At 39.6% G+C, this 18973-nt stretch overlaps 1 protein-coding gene across 3 annotated transcripts in view; it reads right to left on the reverse strand.

The window, feature by feature from the left end:
• The window catches only part of PDS5A (PDS5 cohesin associated factor A), a 92226-nt gene extending 74038 nt beyond the window's left edge, over positions 1-18188 (reverse strand). The window contains exons 1-2 of one of the 3 annotated variants that reach the window (XR_004240080.1): positions 17916-18130; positions 16956-17126 (exon numbers count right to left, since the gene is read on the reverse strand). Coding sequence is in view for 2 of the 3 variants with exons in the window: in XM_032108657.1 (XP_031964548.1) it covers positions 16956-17126; positions 17916-17942 (198 nt within the window). In the remaining variant the exon portion in view is untranslated. Of the gene's footprint in view, positions 1-16955; positions 17127-17915 lie in introns of all 3 variants that reach the window. The other 2 variants (XM_032108657.1, XM_032108656.1) reach the window with 2 other exon arrangements.
• Positions 18189-18973: the final 785 nt, after the last annotated feature.

The raw sequence follows: 18973 nt of genomic DNA on the forward strand, positions 1-18973 counted from the left end.
CTCCAATTAGTATAACATTTTCATTATCTGTGAATAAATTTTCTGAAAAAAAAAATTCACATAACTATGCAAGGAAGAACTCACATCTGGCAAACTTCTCAAAGTTAGTCTGGAAAGTATTTAACATTTTTTATTAAAAAATACACATTATGTATTTAATGCTTAATTTATATATTTAAATACATCATTCAAGTCCAGTCTCAGAATTGATAATGCTGAATTTAGCTGAAAATAACATTTAACTAAACTACTTTGCTGGAATCAGCAACCTGCAAGTACCAAATACAATTTAAATAGCTGCCAGCAATATCCTCAAAGAATGCCTAAAACAGAAGTCACACAAAATTTCTGAAGGTCCAGCATACTTCAAGAAAGCACTTGAGGCATAGTCGCTCTGTATTTGCAAAACACTTTGGCATGTTCATCCAGAAAAATCACTTATCCTCACCATGACAAAATTTGAGAAATTTCAATGCCAAAAGTACAAAACCACACAGGAGAAGAGACTTGAAGAGGTTCTTAAGGTTATACCCCTTAAATTACTTTAACATCTAGTTTAGTCCTTCATTAGAAATGTTTTGTTATCCACTGAGTTTACAGTTTCTGAGTGAGTTATTTAAACTCATTCAGTAAATTCCAGCACTACAACAGAACCAGTGTCTCAAGACAGTGCATGCACTGCAACAATGAGTAACTTTTTCCTTCACTTGAAATAGCTGGAAAATTAATCTGATTCCCTTTCTAAGATCAGACAGTTGAAACAATGTCAATCTGTACCCCACGCACAAACATAAATTTGGTACCCAGTGGATGGGATTTGGTCACTTCATAAATATCTGCATCCATGACACAGCATCAAAGAGAAATTTGAGAAGCTTGCGAAGAATGCACCAAGCCTCAGCCCAAAAAATTATGATTGCCCAGAACACGTAAGAAAGCATCCACTTCACCAACAGTACTGGACTGAAGAGGCCTGAAGCCAAAATAACATCTTATTTAAAAATTATCTTTGTTTCTCTGACTCAAAAATTACAGAGATTTCACTTCACTTGCTCAGCTGCAGTGATCTCAGAACAGTAGCCCACATGCATGTGCTGCAGGTTAAATGTATCATAAAAAACCCAATGATTGGGAAAACTAAAAAAGGAGGGGAAATATTACCTGTAGGACAGAACAATCTCTTTCATATACAAACTCTGCAGGAGAATGACAACTAGTTGACTAGATGACTGTCAAAGTAAATCACTTGGTCTTTCTTAAGCATACATAAGGCATTACACATAGGCACAAAATTTAACTTTTCTTATCTAAAACCATTCTAGACTATATAGTTATTGCCTTCAGGTCCTGAATCCTATACAAAAGTATTACGTCTTAAGTTTCCATATACAAGACTTTAAATACATGAAGCTCCATTGCTCTTACTCTCATTACTCATTAACGGCTTTTGAAACCATGAAACCTTTTCGTTCATGTTTCGTAAGTTGTTTTTTTCTGCAGGTTTTTGAATATATATATTTTTAATCACTCTCATGATTATAGCATGTAGATCATGTACTGGTATACTGAACCCATTCACAAAAAAACCCCTGTGGAATGTACTTTGCTGTGTTTGCTTTCTCATCTTCCCATCCTAAAAAGAAAACTGTAACACTGCAGTATTTTATCCTGATTGAACTGGTGGTCTTGTTTTGGTTTTTTTTAAATTCAAAATCAACACATTTCACAATTCATCTTCATAGCAAGGAAGAAAACTTCAGAATGAACTTCAGAATGCAAATTGTAGAGGTTTGCAATAGTCGTCAAGAGCTGCAAGAGTTCACTGGACATCCTAAAAATACTGTTGGCTAAGATTTATGGTCAGGAAACAAAAGCTGTCAACTACAGCCTTTAGCACCTAAAACTCAGACATTAAACTGAAGCCACTTAGCACCTTAAAGAAAATGGCTGAGACCTAATATTTTACTATGAATTTTATTGGAGAGTAGTGGATGAGGAGACAAGCAGATGCTGACCAAGTAACTGATCTTGAGGAAAATGCTTCAGTATTTTTATTCAACAGTCCCAATCTCATGATACATTCATGAGATTAATTACAGAACTCGGTTCCAGATGTTGAGAGTAGAGCAAATAACCTTAATCCAGATGGGGCTCAAATTCCTAACCAAGGAGAGAGGCGAAAAGATGTTACTCCCAGATTCCACTATTGGCAGTTTCATTAAAGGTAAGTACTGCCTGTACTAAGGACCAAAAAGAAGTACCAAACGGAAACATCCAGCAAAGAAAACTGACGGATAGAGGGAAATGCTTCCTATTGCCCGCCTGAAACCATCCCCTTGTTCTGCTTTAACTTCAGCATCTTTCTTTTGCCAGAGCCCTGACTGCTCACATATAGGGTTAAAAATGGTAAAATCATGGGGCCACCTGCATGTTGTTGACACCATGTCTACAGTATTTATTTTGAATTTGCCTAGGAGCTGACTTAGAGGTCAAAAGACGGCTGATTCTTGTGTGAATCATACCTTGTGTGAGGTATTGAGAACCCAAGCGGTAGGAAAGTAGTTTTCCATCACTGAATATAGTCTTCCAATTTAAGCATTTTGTATCCTATGTGCTCATCACTTCTCTTGGGTGAGAAAGCAGTATCTCCTAGTCAGCAGTCTTAGAGAAGCCCAGGAAACCCAGAACATCTTCCCCCCTCATTTTCAGTATGATGGCTTTGCAAGCATTCTGGTCAGGATTAAGACAGCACAAAGTCAGTTTATAGTTAAATAGGTATTAGCTTCCGTCTAGCTTCCCATAAATGTATCCGAATTTCTTTGTGTTGGTCAAATCTCTGAATGGTATCAGTTACTTGCAGTTTTTTTTTCATACACTATCAAAGGCATGCCAGGTAATTACAGATTTTTGAATCAAGAGACACTTAAGGTCTCCAAAATTTGTACACAAACAAAAAGACTGAACCCCAGGAATACCAATATATTCCTCAGATGTGAATATATGCAAAGCATATCCACACATTCATTTCTTAAGCATTATTTTGAAGTTTTCTGAATTGAAGAGTAACAGTAAAGGCTTACTTCAATAATAATACAAAATGAAACAACTAAACCCAACAAGCCACAAACTAAATGATAAGAGCTGAAATCAAATTATTTCAAAGTAAGGATTTGTATAATCAAAATTATCTATATAACTTCATCCAAAAGTTTCTGGCCACATTCCTACACTGCTATTTTCATAGAAGTTTCCATATACAAACAAATTACTACTAGAAAAGCAGGCAAAATTCAGGTCTAAGATTAGTTGAAGTTTGGCAACTACAGAATTTCAATGCATACAAACCTCTAAATAAGTGCAAATTCCTTGTAAACACTATCTAAGAAGAACAAACAAAATTATATTCAAACATATTTCAACATCAGCTGGATTTTTGGCCTATTGAGGAGTCCTTAGTATGTTCTGCACAACTCTCAGGTCCCAAAGTGTAAAAAATATTACGTAAATGAGCTACAGAAGAAGGGTTTTCACTTTCTATGAATACTTCTGGAAGCACTTCATGTGCAAGAGTAAACTTGGGGTCTATTCCTGCTATAAGCCCCATGGAGTGTTAATAACTGGCTTTGAAATGAGACACACACAAAAAAAGAGTCTCCTACTTGCATTTTATCAGTTCATGCTTGGGGGAGAAAGCTATTTATGGGCCTATCTGCTGGATAGTACAATTTTTTTTTTTGCACTTGTGATTATCTGAAAATAAAAGCTTCATCTCTGTCTATGTGCACGTATGTATACAGTTACTCCCCTACAGACAGATACATATCCTGTAAGTTAACACACATCTTTGTTTAAAGAACAATCAACTACAGGAGGCATTAGGAAGGGGAAAAAACAGTAAGAATGAGAGCCAGCATGAAGATAAATCTGTTTGTAAGCACTGGCCTGTACCGCCTACTCTAGTTCAAGTCACAGCACAAGACTCAGTAGTTTGGACCGCAGAACAGGAAAAGATCAGTCTTAACATTAGACTGCATCTCATAACCCTAATACTGGTACAGAACTGTGAGCCATCATGCTTAGATATGCCTGAAAAACATTGAAACCTCAAATTCCTTCTTTTGTACAAACAGGACAGACAATAAGCAGAAAAAGAGAAAACTAAACAATCCTAGAGAAAGGAGAGGTGTTATCTTCTTCTCTCTACTTATTACTACATCAATTCTGAACTCAAATATAAAATCAATTTATTTTGAAAGCAATTATGTATTAGGATGAATGGTATTTATAACTGCAGTTAGTCAGCTAAACATTAGAAAATTCATCGTGGATTCCCCAACATGAATGTTTGTTCAAAATTACTGGCACCAGCAAAATCCACACATTTGTGTATACGCAGCATTGATTTCAACTGTTTGTAACCACAGAACATTCTCCTCTGTTTCTTAGCTTCTTTTTTCAGACATGGAACGTCAGTACATCACTCACTGCACTGACATTTGCAGCTCCCTGAAACAAGGGACATACTTCATTTTGTTTAGATACTGCCTCAAAAACAGAGCAGGTGGAGGGGCATTTGTAGAATTTCTTAGGGCGCAGTTTCATGGGTGTGTGAGTCAACCCAAATCTGCCAGATCTGTCCCTCTATTATGCCAGCACATATGTGGCTGATAAGTGACACTACTGAAAATTCCCTTTTTCTGCCCAGGTTATTTTTCAGATATATCTGCTTCTTGCAGCTCATTACACGGCTGTAAAAATGACAGGAGAGAGTGAGAGTACTTCAGCCCAATCTCAGGGTGCAGTTTAATGACTTAAAAGTTGATTTAGTAAGGTCAAACCCTATGAACACAGTGCTCCAAATTAAGCTGTCACTGCAAACAACAGTTCACCCTGATATTGTCATAGAGCTTCTGCCAAAGCAAGGAGGGGGTAATAGGTGACTGTGCACGCTGATCCAAATTAAAACTTACCTGGAAAAAGGTAAGTGCTTTTGAATAGGATGACTTCCACAATCCAGCATCCTGCAAGCCACAGATACATCTGGATTGGCAGGGGAAAAACTACGGCACACAAGTAGCAAGAGTATTTAACTGGTTCAAAATGCTCGCTTTGGTGTTTGTGCTTCCATATGCCAGGGTCTGATTCAGGGCAATGCTCTACCTACTGGTATAGCAACTCCATCCTTTCCAACTATACTAGTTTTCCCTCTTTCCCTACAGTCACTATGTGCCTCTATTCTTTACTTTTTCTTGTATTACTCTTCACAAACTTGATTTATTTCTATGACTTTAAGAGTGCTGGTGATGCAAATAAGGAAAATTACTTTGAACCATTACTCTTCCTGAACAGCAGTGGCAGCAGCAGTGAAAATGAGCAACTGTTTCTTCAGTAGCAGCATCAACCTAAAAGTACTCAAAAGTAGTCAGATACAACAATGCCAGGATTACAAGCTTCCAGAACACAATTCTGGCAGACTATAAAGAGAACTAGATGATTTTTTTTTTTTAAGATTTTATTTTTAAGATAAACTAAATTGATTTTGACTGTGTTAGAATACCCACTATGCAGGTCAGCTCAGATTACTAAACTGACTTGCAATACTCTACGGAACCAACCTGTCATTACTTACTCCTTCACCTTTTTACCTTCCTGATGAAATTATTTTTGCCCACATCTTTGTTTTTCAACAGAAGATTGATAAAGATGATGAAAAATAATGAGAAAACTCTCAACAAATCTTCTAAAAACACCAACTAATATTGTCTTAATCTCTAAAATTTTGAGGCTAGTTTTAAAATTAATTTTCTGGGGATGTTGCATGATGCCAGGCTTTTAACTGGAATGTTGAGAGGCATCAATTCAGATACTGTACAGAAATGAATGCATGACAGCCCTCACACAGACTGAAATTGTTGTAACTCTGAGGAGTCTCAAGACAGTGTGAATTAGGGCACAGCTCCACAGTATGTGTTCTCAGGAGACAGAGCCTGTGAGAGAGAGTCCCTCAAGGCATTTCTCAACCAGCTTCACTGCTAGATAAAAATCTAATGGAGAGCTCCATCCTCACAGACATACACAGGTATCGGAAACCAATTTTAGCATCAGACATGGAGTGACATACAGAGCTTCAACTCTAAGATGAGTATTCTTTAATCTATGTAGCGTATCCAACTCGGACCAGAATGCTCCAATTTGCACAAGAACCTAAACTAAGAACAGCATCTAAAAATGTCAAAGTGAAACAAAATTAAATAGCAGCTTTTTAAACTGTAACCTGACTGAAGGTGATTTAACCTTTAAAGGGAAGCATAGGCTGGTACTGAAAGACTGTAACTTTGGAAAGCATTACACACCACCCCCGCTTTCCCAGCTGAGCTTTAGATACATAGACATTAAACTCGGTTTTTCCTCCCATTTCGAAGTGATTTTTTTAACGGCTTATTAAGTTTTCTACTGACCTACTTCCAGTTCTATTAATGTGTATATATTCTACAAAGATACAGTTTTTGTACTTGGTGAATCCTCCATTTCCTCAAGCAAAATTCTCATGATTTTACAGCAGTCTAGACTACTAGTTTCAAGTGGAACAAAGCTGAAATCTTATTGCCAGATTTCCCAATTTCCCTTTGGCTACAAAAATATGCCTATTTTCATATTCTACATATATTTTCTAAGAAAAAAATGTTACTAACAGCTCACAAATGCAACTCCTAGACCTTCATTTAGTGATTTCACATGAGCAAAAATAGTACCTCTTGCCACTGACATTCTACTGGCAATAGCAGAAGTCGGAGCTTTTGAGAAGAGAAGGATTAGAATTTTTCTGGAATAATGGCACATGCCAACTACATTTACAAAGGATGACTGAATTAGGCATTTAAGTAAGCATGTATTTTCAGGGAAAAAAGCTTCAAAGCTACTTTGCATTTCTTCATTTGTTTTCTAGGTGAATGAATGTTAACTCTGCAACACGTCAGTGATGAGAAAGAAACACCTGTCAAAACCCATACATGCAGGGCCACTTTTTCTATCTCTCCCAGATCACTGAATAGTTTTTACCATCATAACAAAGTATTGAGTTTACTTGCTTTATTCTTATTACTGCAACACCTTAAGAATTAAACTTCCCTTCATGTACTCCACAATATATTGTGCCATTGTGAAAACAAAGCAGCATAATTTCTGAATTATTCCTCTTCGCTACTCCATGAAATCAAAGTTTTTAAAAGAAAAATTATTTCCTTTATGACTGACAGGAGTAAGGCCCACAGAAAGGCACTGCAGTCAGATTTAAGTGACTGAATATCAGGTTTTAGACTCTTAAATCACATGAAAAAACAATTTTTATATTCTACAAAATCTACTTTCAAGTAATTCCCTACTAAATTATGAATAGCTTGATTGAATTTCAGTAATGAGTTTATTACAGAGAACCATTACTGCATTTGGATAATTAAGTACATGCATGTATTTTCAAATGGTACCAGAAGAAAAGCACAGTTAAAACACACAATTATATTAAAATAACAGGATTTACCACACTTTGACTATCCTGTGGACTAAAAGACAGTAAAAATTTTAAGGTGAAATAACCAACCACATCTTCCTTACATTGAATTTGTAACAGAAGTCAATTAGCTTATTTTTTCAAGGAACAACTTATAACAAATACCTTTTCACATCCACATCACTATTGGCATCATCATAACACTCATTTTGCAAAATTTCTTTATATTAATCACTTCCTAAGTTCAACTATAGTTTCATTGCACACATTCTGCTTCAGCATTTGTACCACAATCTTGATTCTAAGTAGCCAGAAAAACTCGAAAAAGCTAATTATGTAAAAAAACCACTATAGAAAACATCAACTAAAGAACCTACTGTTTGTCTTTTGAGATTTTAAGCTACTTTTCAGTGATTTGGGTTTTGCTGGGTTTTTAGGTTGGCTGTTTCTATTATTGCTTTATCCTTTCAATAATACCATATTGCATAAGCGACTTTCATCAAGATGTTCACGGAATACAGGTATCATATTCAGTTGTTAAAAACCACCACTTTTAAGTTTAAAAACTAGTAATATTCTTGAATGCCATGAACCACACACTACCAGTTTGTGGGTTAAGAGAGTATTAATAAGTTTTTGTGCTTTATTTTACTTGTTTATCTCCTGCACTGCTGCTATGTGAAATTGATTTTATCATAGGCAGTAAAATTGCCACTGGTGGGTTTCCAACAGATCTCATCTCCATTGCTCTCCTCTCAGAGAGCTGCTGCATCCCTCATCCTCCTGCATTACTTGCCCACTCTCCTTTGGGTGCTGTGTCCAGGAAGCTGGGGAGGGAGCAGCAGATCCCCTAAAACATTTGAAACACCCATGAAATAATTAGTTGCATTTATTCCAGCTAGCACATAGGCTGCCTTTTGAAATGTCTGAAGTGCTGTGTCCATGTTCCTTTGTGTAAACAGAATTCGGATGTCTCTATTCTGCTCAGCACCAACTAGACAAGTGTTCCATCTCTGAAACTTCTGTCCAACTGCCAGGAAGTTCTGAACTAATGTAACTTCAGGAAAGATCAGTAACAAAGAAATTAAACTTATTTCATTAGTAAAGCAAGATGAAAACATTTTTCCAGGCAAAGTTCTATTACATATACAAAGTAAACTGGGCCCACAAATATTTTCTTCCAGTTTTTGAGAGATTGATTTTTGAGTACTTAGAACAACAGTAAAAAGATTTTCATAGTAAGCACAAGTTTACAGCTGGTCTTTCGATGGGCTTTCATATTAGATGCACTGATAAAACAGTTTTAAGATCAGTAAGTTACATAATATTTTTAAAATATTGTAAACCTGCAGATGTTAAGCTATTTCCTCATGGTCAATTAGGCTATTTCCATAGAGAGCCACAAGAAAGAGAAAGACAGCAACTGCAGAGGAAAGGGCAATTCTTTAATGACCACAAGCAAATTCTAATACTACTAAGTACTAACTAATCTGGCTACTTTTTTTTAAGCATGTGCATTTTTCAGGTACTGTAGACACCAAAAAATGGTGTGCGGGAAAACTCACACACCATCAGTCAGAAGTATCTGACTTCTCCAAAATCCTTTTAAAAACTGTTCTTTCTTCTTCTCTTTCATCTTCAATATCTGTATCTGTTCAAAAATTACTGGTAAATAGAAAAGACATGTCTCTTTAATGCTTATGAATGTATTTTGCCAGTCCAAAACTTCTTCTCTGTTTCAGTAGTTTGGAAAGTTTTGATAAATCTCATGGAGATAGATGTCATAACTTCTAGCATTAGAAACTAAAGACATGAGGCCTAAAATGCTAATGACTTCCAAAATGTATTCCAGCTAAACGTGACAGGCTGTACTCACAGAAGACAATAGAGTACCATTAAGATTAGGTAATATAACTGAACAACTAGAAAGAAACAGGAACTCACTTGAGAGTAAGACATTAAAAAGGCTGATCAGCCTTCACAGTAAATTTGAAAGAATTTTTCCCCCACTGTGGCTGCAAAACTCATCCCAACACTGAAGCTCTGACCCCTCCATCAGGTAAGTATGTATCTTCTGTCTCACATAAATAAAATGTATGTTTAGAATATCCCCATGCTATCCAGGTACCAGAAAGTTTTCAATCTTCACTCCTGAGCAGAAACTACCTTGTGCCAGTTTTATCTTTGTTTATCCTTAGCAGTATTTCATCATGCCTAAAAGATCTTTAAAACAGCCAAATTCTCATGTCAGCACAGCAGTGGGAATACAGTTCATTAGCTTACGGCAGCTGCAAAGCCAGCAAACACACATTGCTTTGAGCGACACCACAATAAGCACATGTTTTAGATTTCTAGGTGACAGTGGGGATTAACAAGATATTGAAGCCTGGGAAAAAACCCTCAGATATGAAGAATGTTTAACATAGACTGGGGACTAGACAAAAGTTTGGTTTCTTTAACTCCAAAAATGGCTAAAATATATACTGTGAACCAAGGATTTGCTATTTTGTCTTTTGTTTTTCCTTTTCATAGCAGAAGATGCGCATTGACATTAAGCAGACAAAATAGCATGAATTGATTCAAGTAGACAAGGAAGAAAAGTAACCACATTTATGTTTGATTTCCCTTTCTATCAATCATCTCCATATTACTGTTTGCAAGCCCAAGGACAGTTTTTCTTTCACTTCATATTGCTGGTAAGAGATTAACACTTCCTTTTTGAGTCTTTGAGCACAGCTAAGGCTCCTGCTGTTTTGCAAACTTAGGCATACGAACTCCTTATAAGAATGCACTGTCAAGGATTTTGTATCCAAACTTTATTTAAAACACTTGAATTAACAAAAACACTCCCACATTATACACATAAAAATACAGACTGACTTGTATATCCACCTGAAGTGATTTATATGACTAAACCACGTCACTTATACTGAATACAACATCAGTAGAGCTCTGGTCTGCCACAGGCTTCCAGTACGCCCCTAAATAATATTTAGCCTTCATCAGTTTGTTTCCATTTTAGAAGAGGGGGACAAACCCAGAAATCTGTAATTTAGTATTAGCACAACTCTTACTCACCTCTTTTCCAAGGTAAATAATCCTGTATTTCTCAAACTTCTAATCAGTCTTTGTAATACTAATGTTAATACAGTAGTTGGTAAGTGATTACACACACACACTCACAAAAGGAAACACCACAATCAAAATCTTGAAGCCATTACTTGGTTCCGTTCACATCACGAAACTTGTTCTGGAGTTAATCAAGATTGTTTGATAGAGAAGCATCTTGCTCAAAGACCATCTTTCTTATTTACTGAAGATGTAATACTATAACTGAAGGAAAATACGTGAAGAAAAGGACTATTCCATGCCGTATTTTGAAACAGTAAAGTCTGAAGACTTGCATGCCAGCCTCACACCTATTACAAAGTTTCTATACAATGCCTGTTAAACAGCCTGTAACACAGTTTTCACAGAAAACATTAGTCATTTTCTGGGTTTTTCAGGAGAGATGATGAGGCCCGATTTACAGAAACCCTGGGTACTCAGAAATGTAACTGAAATCAAAGAAACTTGAACAAATGAAGCGCAACAGAATGCACTTCACTTCAGAAGTCACAATTCAGAAATACCAAATCAGACACATGAAGTCAACTCGTCTCTCTGGTATTGGGGTCTGTTTTTTTTCCTTTCAGTAGCTCATCAGCTCCCCATCTTTTAACTGTGATTAACATAATGTTACCTCACAAAAAAGTATTAGCAAAGAATAAGATTAAAAATTCTTTGAGGTTTATAGTAGAATAAATGAGGCCATAAAGACTTCTGAACTAGTCTGTCCATTTCAGTGGTCAGACATCAGAAGTTATCACTTCTAATTCAGCAACCTTTTGGGTTTTTCCCCCCTTTCAAATGGGGGCTTTTTTCCCTTTCAAAATACGTTTATCTTAGTGTTGCTGGGAAACCATTCGAATAATACTGTACATGTGAAATTGCCATTAATTACTGACGCACTTTTAACAAAAGAAAATTATCAGATACAAAAACAAAGGGTGTCATCGTCAATCAGTTTGAAATTCAGTAACATCTGGGCAAACTTGGTAAGGCTAGATGGTTTGTTCCTCTAAGGACTGACAAAACTGGGACATTTACAAAGCAGTTGGTTAATATTCCATTGGCAAAAAAAAAATCAGAACACAATTTCTTCTTCTCCGACTAGTGGCCTGTCCTAGTTAATGAAAAACTTGATTGTTACAAGACTCAAACTAATTAAAAAGATTAAACTATGAGCAAAATCAAATTAAAAATTTGGCTTTAGGCTTATGTGGCCACCAATAGCTCAAGAACATTGCAACTGCAATCTGCAGTTAAGTACAATTAATGACAGGTTTTTAAATTGTTAGAATAATTAACTGTGGATCATTTCTGTAACCTGGGTATATGACCTCCAGAGAATTACTTATAATTCTTAAATATAAGCATGTAAATACATGCAAGTCACCCATGTCATCTAAATCTTGCCAGCAAAGAGCACTTATTAGTTAATATACTATCCAACCCACTTATTATGTATATACCTTTTCTCCTCAAACATACCAAATTCTTGTGGGTGACACAACAGATTTTCTTCTACTAGATGACATTTTAATTTGCATTTTTTAGTCTTGTTTAAATCAACTGCATAGGTAAAAGCCAGGTCAGATCAAAGGTCCATCTAACTACATGACCACAGAGAGCGGCCATTAACTTATGCAGAAATACCAGGGTTAGTTAAGAGTAACTTTCTTTTCCTCTCACATAACTACAGCCTACTCAAAAACATTGAAGTAGCAACAAGCAACCTTTCTCAGTTTTAACATGGTGTAACAGATGCCTAAAAGACATCCGTGCATGAAATGACAAATTATCAGCATTAGTTATTTCTAGTGGTATGAAGATAGAGACACAACAGGCCAAACTACAAAGGAGCCAATACCTAATAACCAGAGGAATGTGCAAAAAGACAATGGAAAAAAGGAGAGGGAGAGTGTTTGTTTCGTTCTGGGACAAATACATATAAGATAACTAAGAAATGCCAAGGGACAAGATAGGGAAGACTTCAAGGCACACCTGGATTGCTAACCTCTCCAGATGATCACAAGCTAGGCCTTGGCGTGGGGATGGCAGGGGGAGAACTGGAGAGAGGATGAAAGGGTGTGGTGGTCATTGAAATCAAAAGCAACTTTCACAGCAAATGCCTTGCCAAACTGTCACCATGAGAAAAGGAACAAGACTATTGGACTGATTGAAAAACGAAAGGACAATAACTCTTTAAAAAAACCCAAACCCCCACAAAACAAAAACCAGAACCCTAACCCAGCTATGATAAAGAACTCTATCTCCCTCATTAAATTCTAACCGATAAAACTTAATTTCACAGAAACATATTTAAACATTGCCTTAAACCCGTGTTAAAAATCTCCATGCTGAAATTAATTTATCACTTCCTTTCCTTTGAAAAGTTTCAGAAACTTTTCTTTTACTTTTGTATATTTAGCATCTGATTAAATGTGCTTTTTACAGATTTTATCAATTAGTGTTGCTTACACTGATATCTCCAGGTAAAAGAAAATGTGCACTGTAAGTGTTTTCTTTTTTTCTACAAACCTGTCTTACACTACCAAACTGTACAGTTTTTAGTATAAAGCTGTATCTGAACTCACCATCATGCATTATTTCTTTAACATTAAAAACCCTAGCAGGCGTGATAGCTTTCCAGAAACAATGCAAATGTCCCCATCTCTATCTCAAAAAAAACCATTTGCTAACTTTCACATTCAAATTGACTCTGAAGTTCCTTCAACATTCTAAGGAAAGATTGCCACAAAAAGAAGTTAGTTTTTCCCCTGTGCCTGCCCAATTGTTTGTGAGTTCTTGTGATAAATTACACAAGAAAACGGTTCAGGTTAAAATTAACATAGTTGGGGAGGGGTGGGTGTTCTGGTGTTGGTTGGTTTGGTTTTTTTTCCTGCTAAGTTTAAACCCAGATCTGTCAACCCTTCCATTCTGGTGCGTAGCAAAACAAAATGCTTGTAAAGAGAGTACAGAACAGAAGCTGGGACAAGCACGTGAGAGCCCCACATATTTTGGTGGGAGTTCTGGCTTTGCCTACAAGGGCTGTGTATGTCAGTGACTGAGAAAATCAGTCTCTATGCATTTTGGATTGATGGGGCTATTTGTAACGTAGCTGACAATTAAGTACACTACTATTAATCTTACTCATAATGACTGTTTTATATAAATGACACTTAAATATTCTCTTGTGATCAAAGTTATATCTGAGATTTAATAGTTTACTGACAGCAATATACAAGTCTGGAGTTTAACGAGGCAGTAAAATACAGTCAATCTTGAAAAAATTTCAATAGCCATAAAGAAGCTTTGCAGCAAAGCAGATGCCAGGTTTCTAAAACTTCTTTCAAAACCTTCAACTATCTTATTGAAAAAAATATAATATTGCTAACACAATTGCTCTCAAGTTTTATTTAGTCTCTGGCTTGATCTTGGAACAGAAGGAAGGCTTCTTGGGTGCCTTAGAATTGTTTGCTTTCCCCTTCTATCACTTGTTTAAGTCAAAGTTACTATTCCTCTTCCACAAGCCTTACCCAAAGTGTCAAGCAGCTGACTTGCAGCCCTGAAACCAATCATTATATTGTGAAAAACTGCCCTGTAAAGAGAAAGACTGACCTAAAAAAATTATATATTTTGTAGTCAAAAGTACAGTAAACCTCAACACTCCGCTACATGCTAGCTGCCTAGTTTGCTTAAACTTAATTGGATCTATTGAACGGACACTTGACCCCAGCCACAGTACACCAGTTAAAATCACTTCCTCAACAGCTGAAACTATATAACACATGCCACTCTACAGCACCAAACCATCAATATAATCTAGCGTACCAGAAACTACCTTTGACTCAATTAAGCACCTGAACTTGTGCTTCATCTGCCATACATATGCAATCCTGAGGCATTTCCTTTCTACGTCCCTCAAAAGATGCATGTTAATTTTAAAATTCTCAATGTTTTCATTTTCGGAACAGTAATGATGTTATCATACAGATATATCAAAACACTTTAAAAGTATCTGGCCTACATTTTATTACCCACAACCCCAAGCAGAAGGAGGGAAAGGATATAAAAACATTCTTTTTCAAAGTCCTTGGCATAAAAGCTGCTGCTCAGGCACTCTGGGACAGGTGCCCAGAACGTCTCAAGTTCCAATAATAAGAAAGGCTTTCATTAGGAGAAGAGGTCTGGACACAAAAATATAGATGCAATATCAGAAAACTTGCTAATAAGGACCCAAATTTGTAACCAATTAAGTTGACCATGACTTCACCAAGCTAAAAGAGCAAAAACTTGCAGGAACTGGCCCACAGCCTGATGGCCAAAACTCTAAGTTGAACATTTTCTGTAAGAACTATCTTCTGTAAGAGCACTTTTGGCTGACACTTGGCCAAGAAGACAAAAAAATCTACAATTTCATGAACTGATTCATGCCTGAGCTTATACATTCTGTTAAAGCTAGCTTTTATCATTAAGTCATATTTAAAGTTCTGGAAGGCTATCTTTTGAAGAAAACTTGAAGAAATTGAACTAAACTTTTTCAAGTATTTCCATCCCAAGCAAAGCGTCATCATAATATTCCACATTTCAAAATGAATTTGCTTTTATAAACTAAGTCAATACAAGGAAGCACGGACTTCATAAAGAACATATACGTTATACAAATGCACGAAGAAAAATATACTTGTTGGTTTAGTTCTATAGTGCACAATACTTCCCATTCTCTTGATCCTTCAGTAAAGCCAATACCTGACAAAAAAAAATTCCTCTAACTCAGATTAAACAGTACCAATACAGTAAGAAAAATCTTTCTCTGTCTTTTCAGTGATGCTGGGTGCAGTAGCAAAGTATTTGCTCCCATTTAAAGTTAGTCTCAAATCTTTCGGCTGTCTGAATTCTGTAACAATAATTCATTAGAAAACAACAAAAAAAAGTCGGCTCGTAGCCTGAAGATTATGTCTAATACACACACACGTGAATTCAGCAAAACACATATACATGATTTTGAAGTTCTATTATCTCTATTATATAGGAATGACACAGTTCACCACTGCAAGTCCACCAGCTGGGACAAAATAAAATACCTGTTTCAAGGATCACCTCAAAACTGCATTCCTCTACACTCCACAGACTTCGATCCAAGGTATCTGTCTAAACAATCACAACTCTAGTATCTTCTCCTGTAACTGGAAATACTCCACTGCAGTTTTGAAAATACTAGGCTGGACTTGTCCATTCAATAATTTTCAAAACTGTAAATGGACAAAAAGGCTAATTTTCAGAAAAACCACTATGAGCCTTGCTGCTTAAAAAGCAAAGCACAAAGCCTACGTTCTCTTCACATTTATAGCCAAGAAAACTTTTCAATGTACTAACTGACTAGTCAAGACCACGACTGCTATTTTTCAGTCCTTGTGGGGTCACTGCTGTCATGGGAAACAGATCATCAGATGACAGGATATTTCTGATCGCTATAAATTATTACTGCATCTCCACCCGGGGCACAAGACCAAATCCCAGGTTACAAAAACCTTTGGTCCAAAGACCACGGTGTTAACAAACGAGCTATGTCAATATTTGATCAATGCTCAGCTTAATTCTCTATTTTCAGCACGGACTTATGAAATAATACTAATGAATCACAGTAGCATTTCGGGATTTTTTCCAGTGGAAAAAGGGATTAACAAAATAAAAAAGAGAGGCAAGACTCACAGTCCCCCAGGATGCTGTGAAACAAGCAGAGAAGATACTTTTCTAATAACCCCTTTTGCTTATGAAAATTCAGCAATTTTGTCACTTATACTAAATAGGAAAAAACAGATATGTATTACACAAAATTGAAAAATCTGAGGTAGGTTTTGAAACAATTTCAAAAGGCCATCCATAAACTCCAGAAATTAAGCTTTGCATTTCGCCAACAGTGTGATCTTTTCAATCAAGAACAGCCTTATGCAGATCTACTTGTCTCCCCTGCTCAACTATACTTTCTTCAAATGCCGGAACCCATAAAACCACCTAGCTTGCCAAAAAATTTTGCTAACATATCCTGTAATTATTACTTGTGATTCCACTTCAGACTTCTCCTCTAAACTGTGGATATGTTTCATGTACAAATTAGCACTTAATGTATCAACTCTGGCATTGAGAGAACTCGCAAGAGAACAGTAATGAATTACAAAAATGGGTCCTCCTCTTTTAAGGAAAAGCAATGAAGTCATAATCCCTTAAATGTCTGCAGGCAGGAAGGACAACAAAACTCTGGCAGTTCTCCATTCCAGTGATAAAATGTTTACCTTAACAAGCAAAAGTTGCAGGGAAGGGGGTGGCGGTCAGAACTGCTCACCTTTAACCGTTTAACCACTTCATCGTTGGTAATTTTGTCCGTAATCTCCTTCACTCCAGGAGGATAGTAGATGATTTTACCGTCGGCAGCAGGTTTTGGTTGGGTAGCAGGGAAGTCCATCCTGGCGCTGCTGGTTACAAACTTTCCTTCTCCACAGTCCTCTACCGGCCTCTATCGGTCAGAAAACAAAAGTTCAGCAGAATGGAAACGACTTTCTAACCCTCTTTTTCCATTCCTCACCCTCAATTCGCTGAAGGCCCCGGCTACCGCCCCGCTGGCCGCGCCCCCCAGCGCTGTCCCCGCCGCATCCCGGCGGGAGCGAGGCCCGGCCCGCCGCCGCTCCCCGCGACTCGGGCCCCTCCGCTCCCCTCCGGCGCCTCCTTTCATTGCGGGGCTGCTCCAGCCCAACACTGTTAGTTCGCAGCCGACGGTTTTACAATGAAATTTGGGGCCCAATCGAGGGGTACCCCGCGGCCGAGGGCCCCTTACGGCCTGGGGGGTGGGCCGGGGCGACGTTCCCGGCCCCAGGGGGTGGTTCAGAGCCGGCACACCGGCCCCAGAGCCAGGAGACGAGGCCTAAACAGTTAGGCCTCAAAACTATCGGGAGGCAGAGAAGCCAACAGGAGAGGGGGAGGGAGGGAGGAAGGGAGGGAGGCGGCGGCGAGAGCAAACAAAACCCCCCCGCGACCACCCCGTCCTCTCAGAGCCCCCCGCCCGCCCTCCTGCGCCTCCAGGAGCCCCCCCGGGGAGGGGGCCCGGCCACTCACCACTTTCCATTTGTTCCCGCAACTTCATGTCCCCTCAGCCCTCGCCCCGCACCCCCCCCTCCCGCCCCGCTGCCCCGCACTCAGCCGGGCCCACAAAGAGCCCCCCGCAGCCCCAGCTCCGCGCATACACCCCCGCGGCCGCGGGGAGCGGGGAGAGAGCACGGGGGAAAGCGGGACCCGGAGCCGCCTTTACCTCATGCAGCTCCGGAAGGTGCAGCATTGAGCAGCCTCCGTGCCGGGTGGTGCTCGCCGCTCCGCCGCCACCCCGCCGGCCGCTGCCCTGGGGGCTCCCACCGCCTCCTGCTCCGCGGCGCGGCAGCTCCTGCTCGGGAGCGCTGGCTGGGGGAGGGGGAGCGGCTCGGTGGCGGCAGCAGCGGCAGCGGCGGCGGCGGCCCGGAGAAGGGGAGGCTCGGGCGGAGCGTGCGCCGCGGGCACCCAGCGCCGCTCTCCGCCCGCCCAGGGAAGCGCAGCCCGGGAGGAGCCTCCGCGCCGCCGCCGCCCCCGCCCCTTCTCTTCCCCTTCCCCTGCCCGCCCGCGGCCCGCGGTGACGCCCCGCCAGGAGCCCCCAGCCCCCGCCCCGGAGTAGGGGCGAGGCCGCCCAGTAAGTCTCGCACCGCGCGGAGCCCCGCGCTGGGCGGGCAGTGCCGGGCCCGACCGGCGCAGCGCTGCCTCAGCTTGGCGCCAAAAGCTCCGGAGCGGCCGGGCCGGGCGGGCTCCTCCGGGGCGGCAGGGGCACGGCGGGCGCCGAGCGGGCATGCCCGGCTGCCGCCAGTGTCAGCGAGCGAGCGGCGGGTTCCCGGCTGCAGGGCGGGAAGGCGAGAGTTACGTTAGTGCTTCCTTGCAGAGCCGGGGCCGCTCATGGCTGCACGGGCTCGTCTGGCCGGTCCCTCAGACATATGGGGCCTGATCAGCGTGATAGAGAAGAAAGTGTGGGGAAACGGTGTGTGGGGTGGCACGGTGAGTGCGGTGGTAGGCGAGAGTGAACAGTCCTTCTTCAGACAGATGAGGAGAAGCCACATTTTGGTTATAAATCTTAGGGAGAAAATTGAATATGCAGACCAAAGGAGCCCTCGCCAGCCAACTCAGGAAATCCTTCCCTTCAAAATGTCTTTGTAATTTAATATTCATATTTCCAAGGGATGGGGTATGTCTGGAAACTCACTAGCAAAGTGGGATATATCTGTCTGTTTTGAATCTGCAGAACGTACCCTGCCTGTTGGAAGTGTAGTGGCTATGGAGTGTTTTCTAGAT

This window comes from Corvus moneduloides, chromosome 5, assembly GCF_009650955.1.
Source record: "Corvus moneduloides isolate bCorMon1 chromosome 5, bCorMon1.pri, whole genome shotgun sequence".
NCBI classification, from domain to species: domain Eukaryota; kingdom Metazoa; phylum Chordata; class Aves; order Passeriformes; family Corvidae; genus Corvus; species Corvus moneduloides.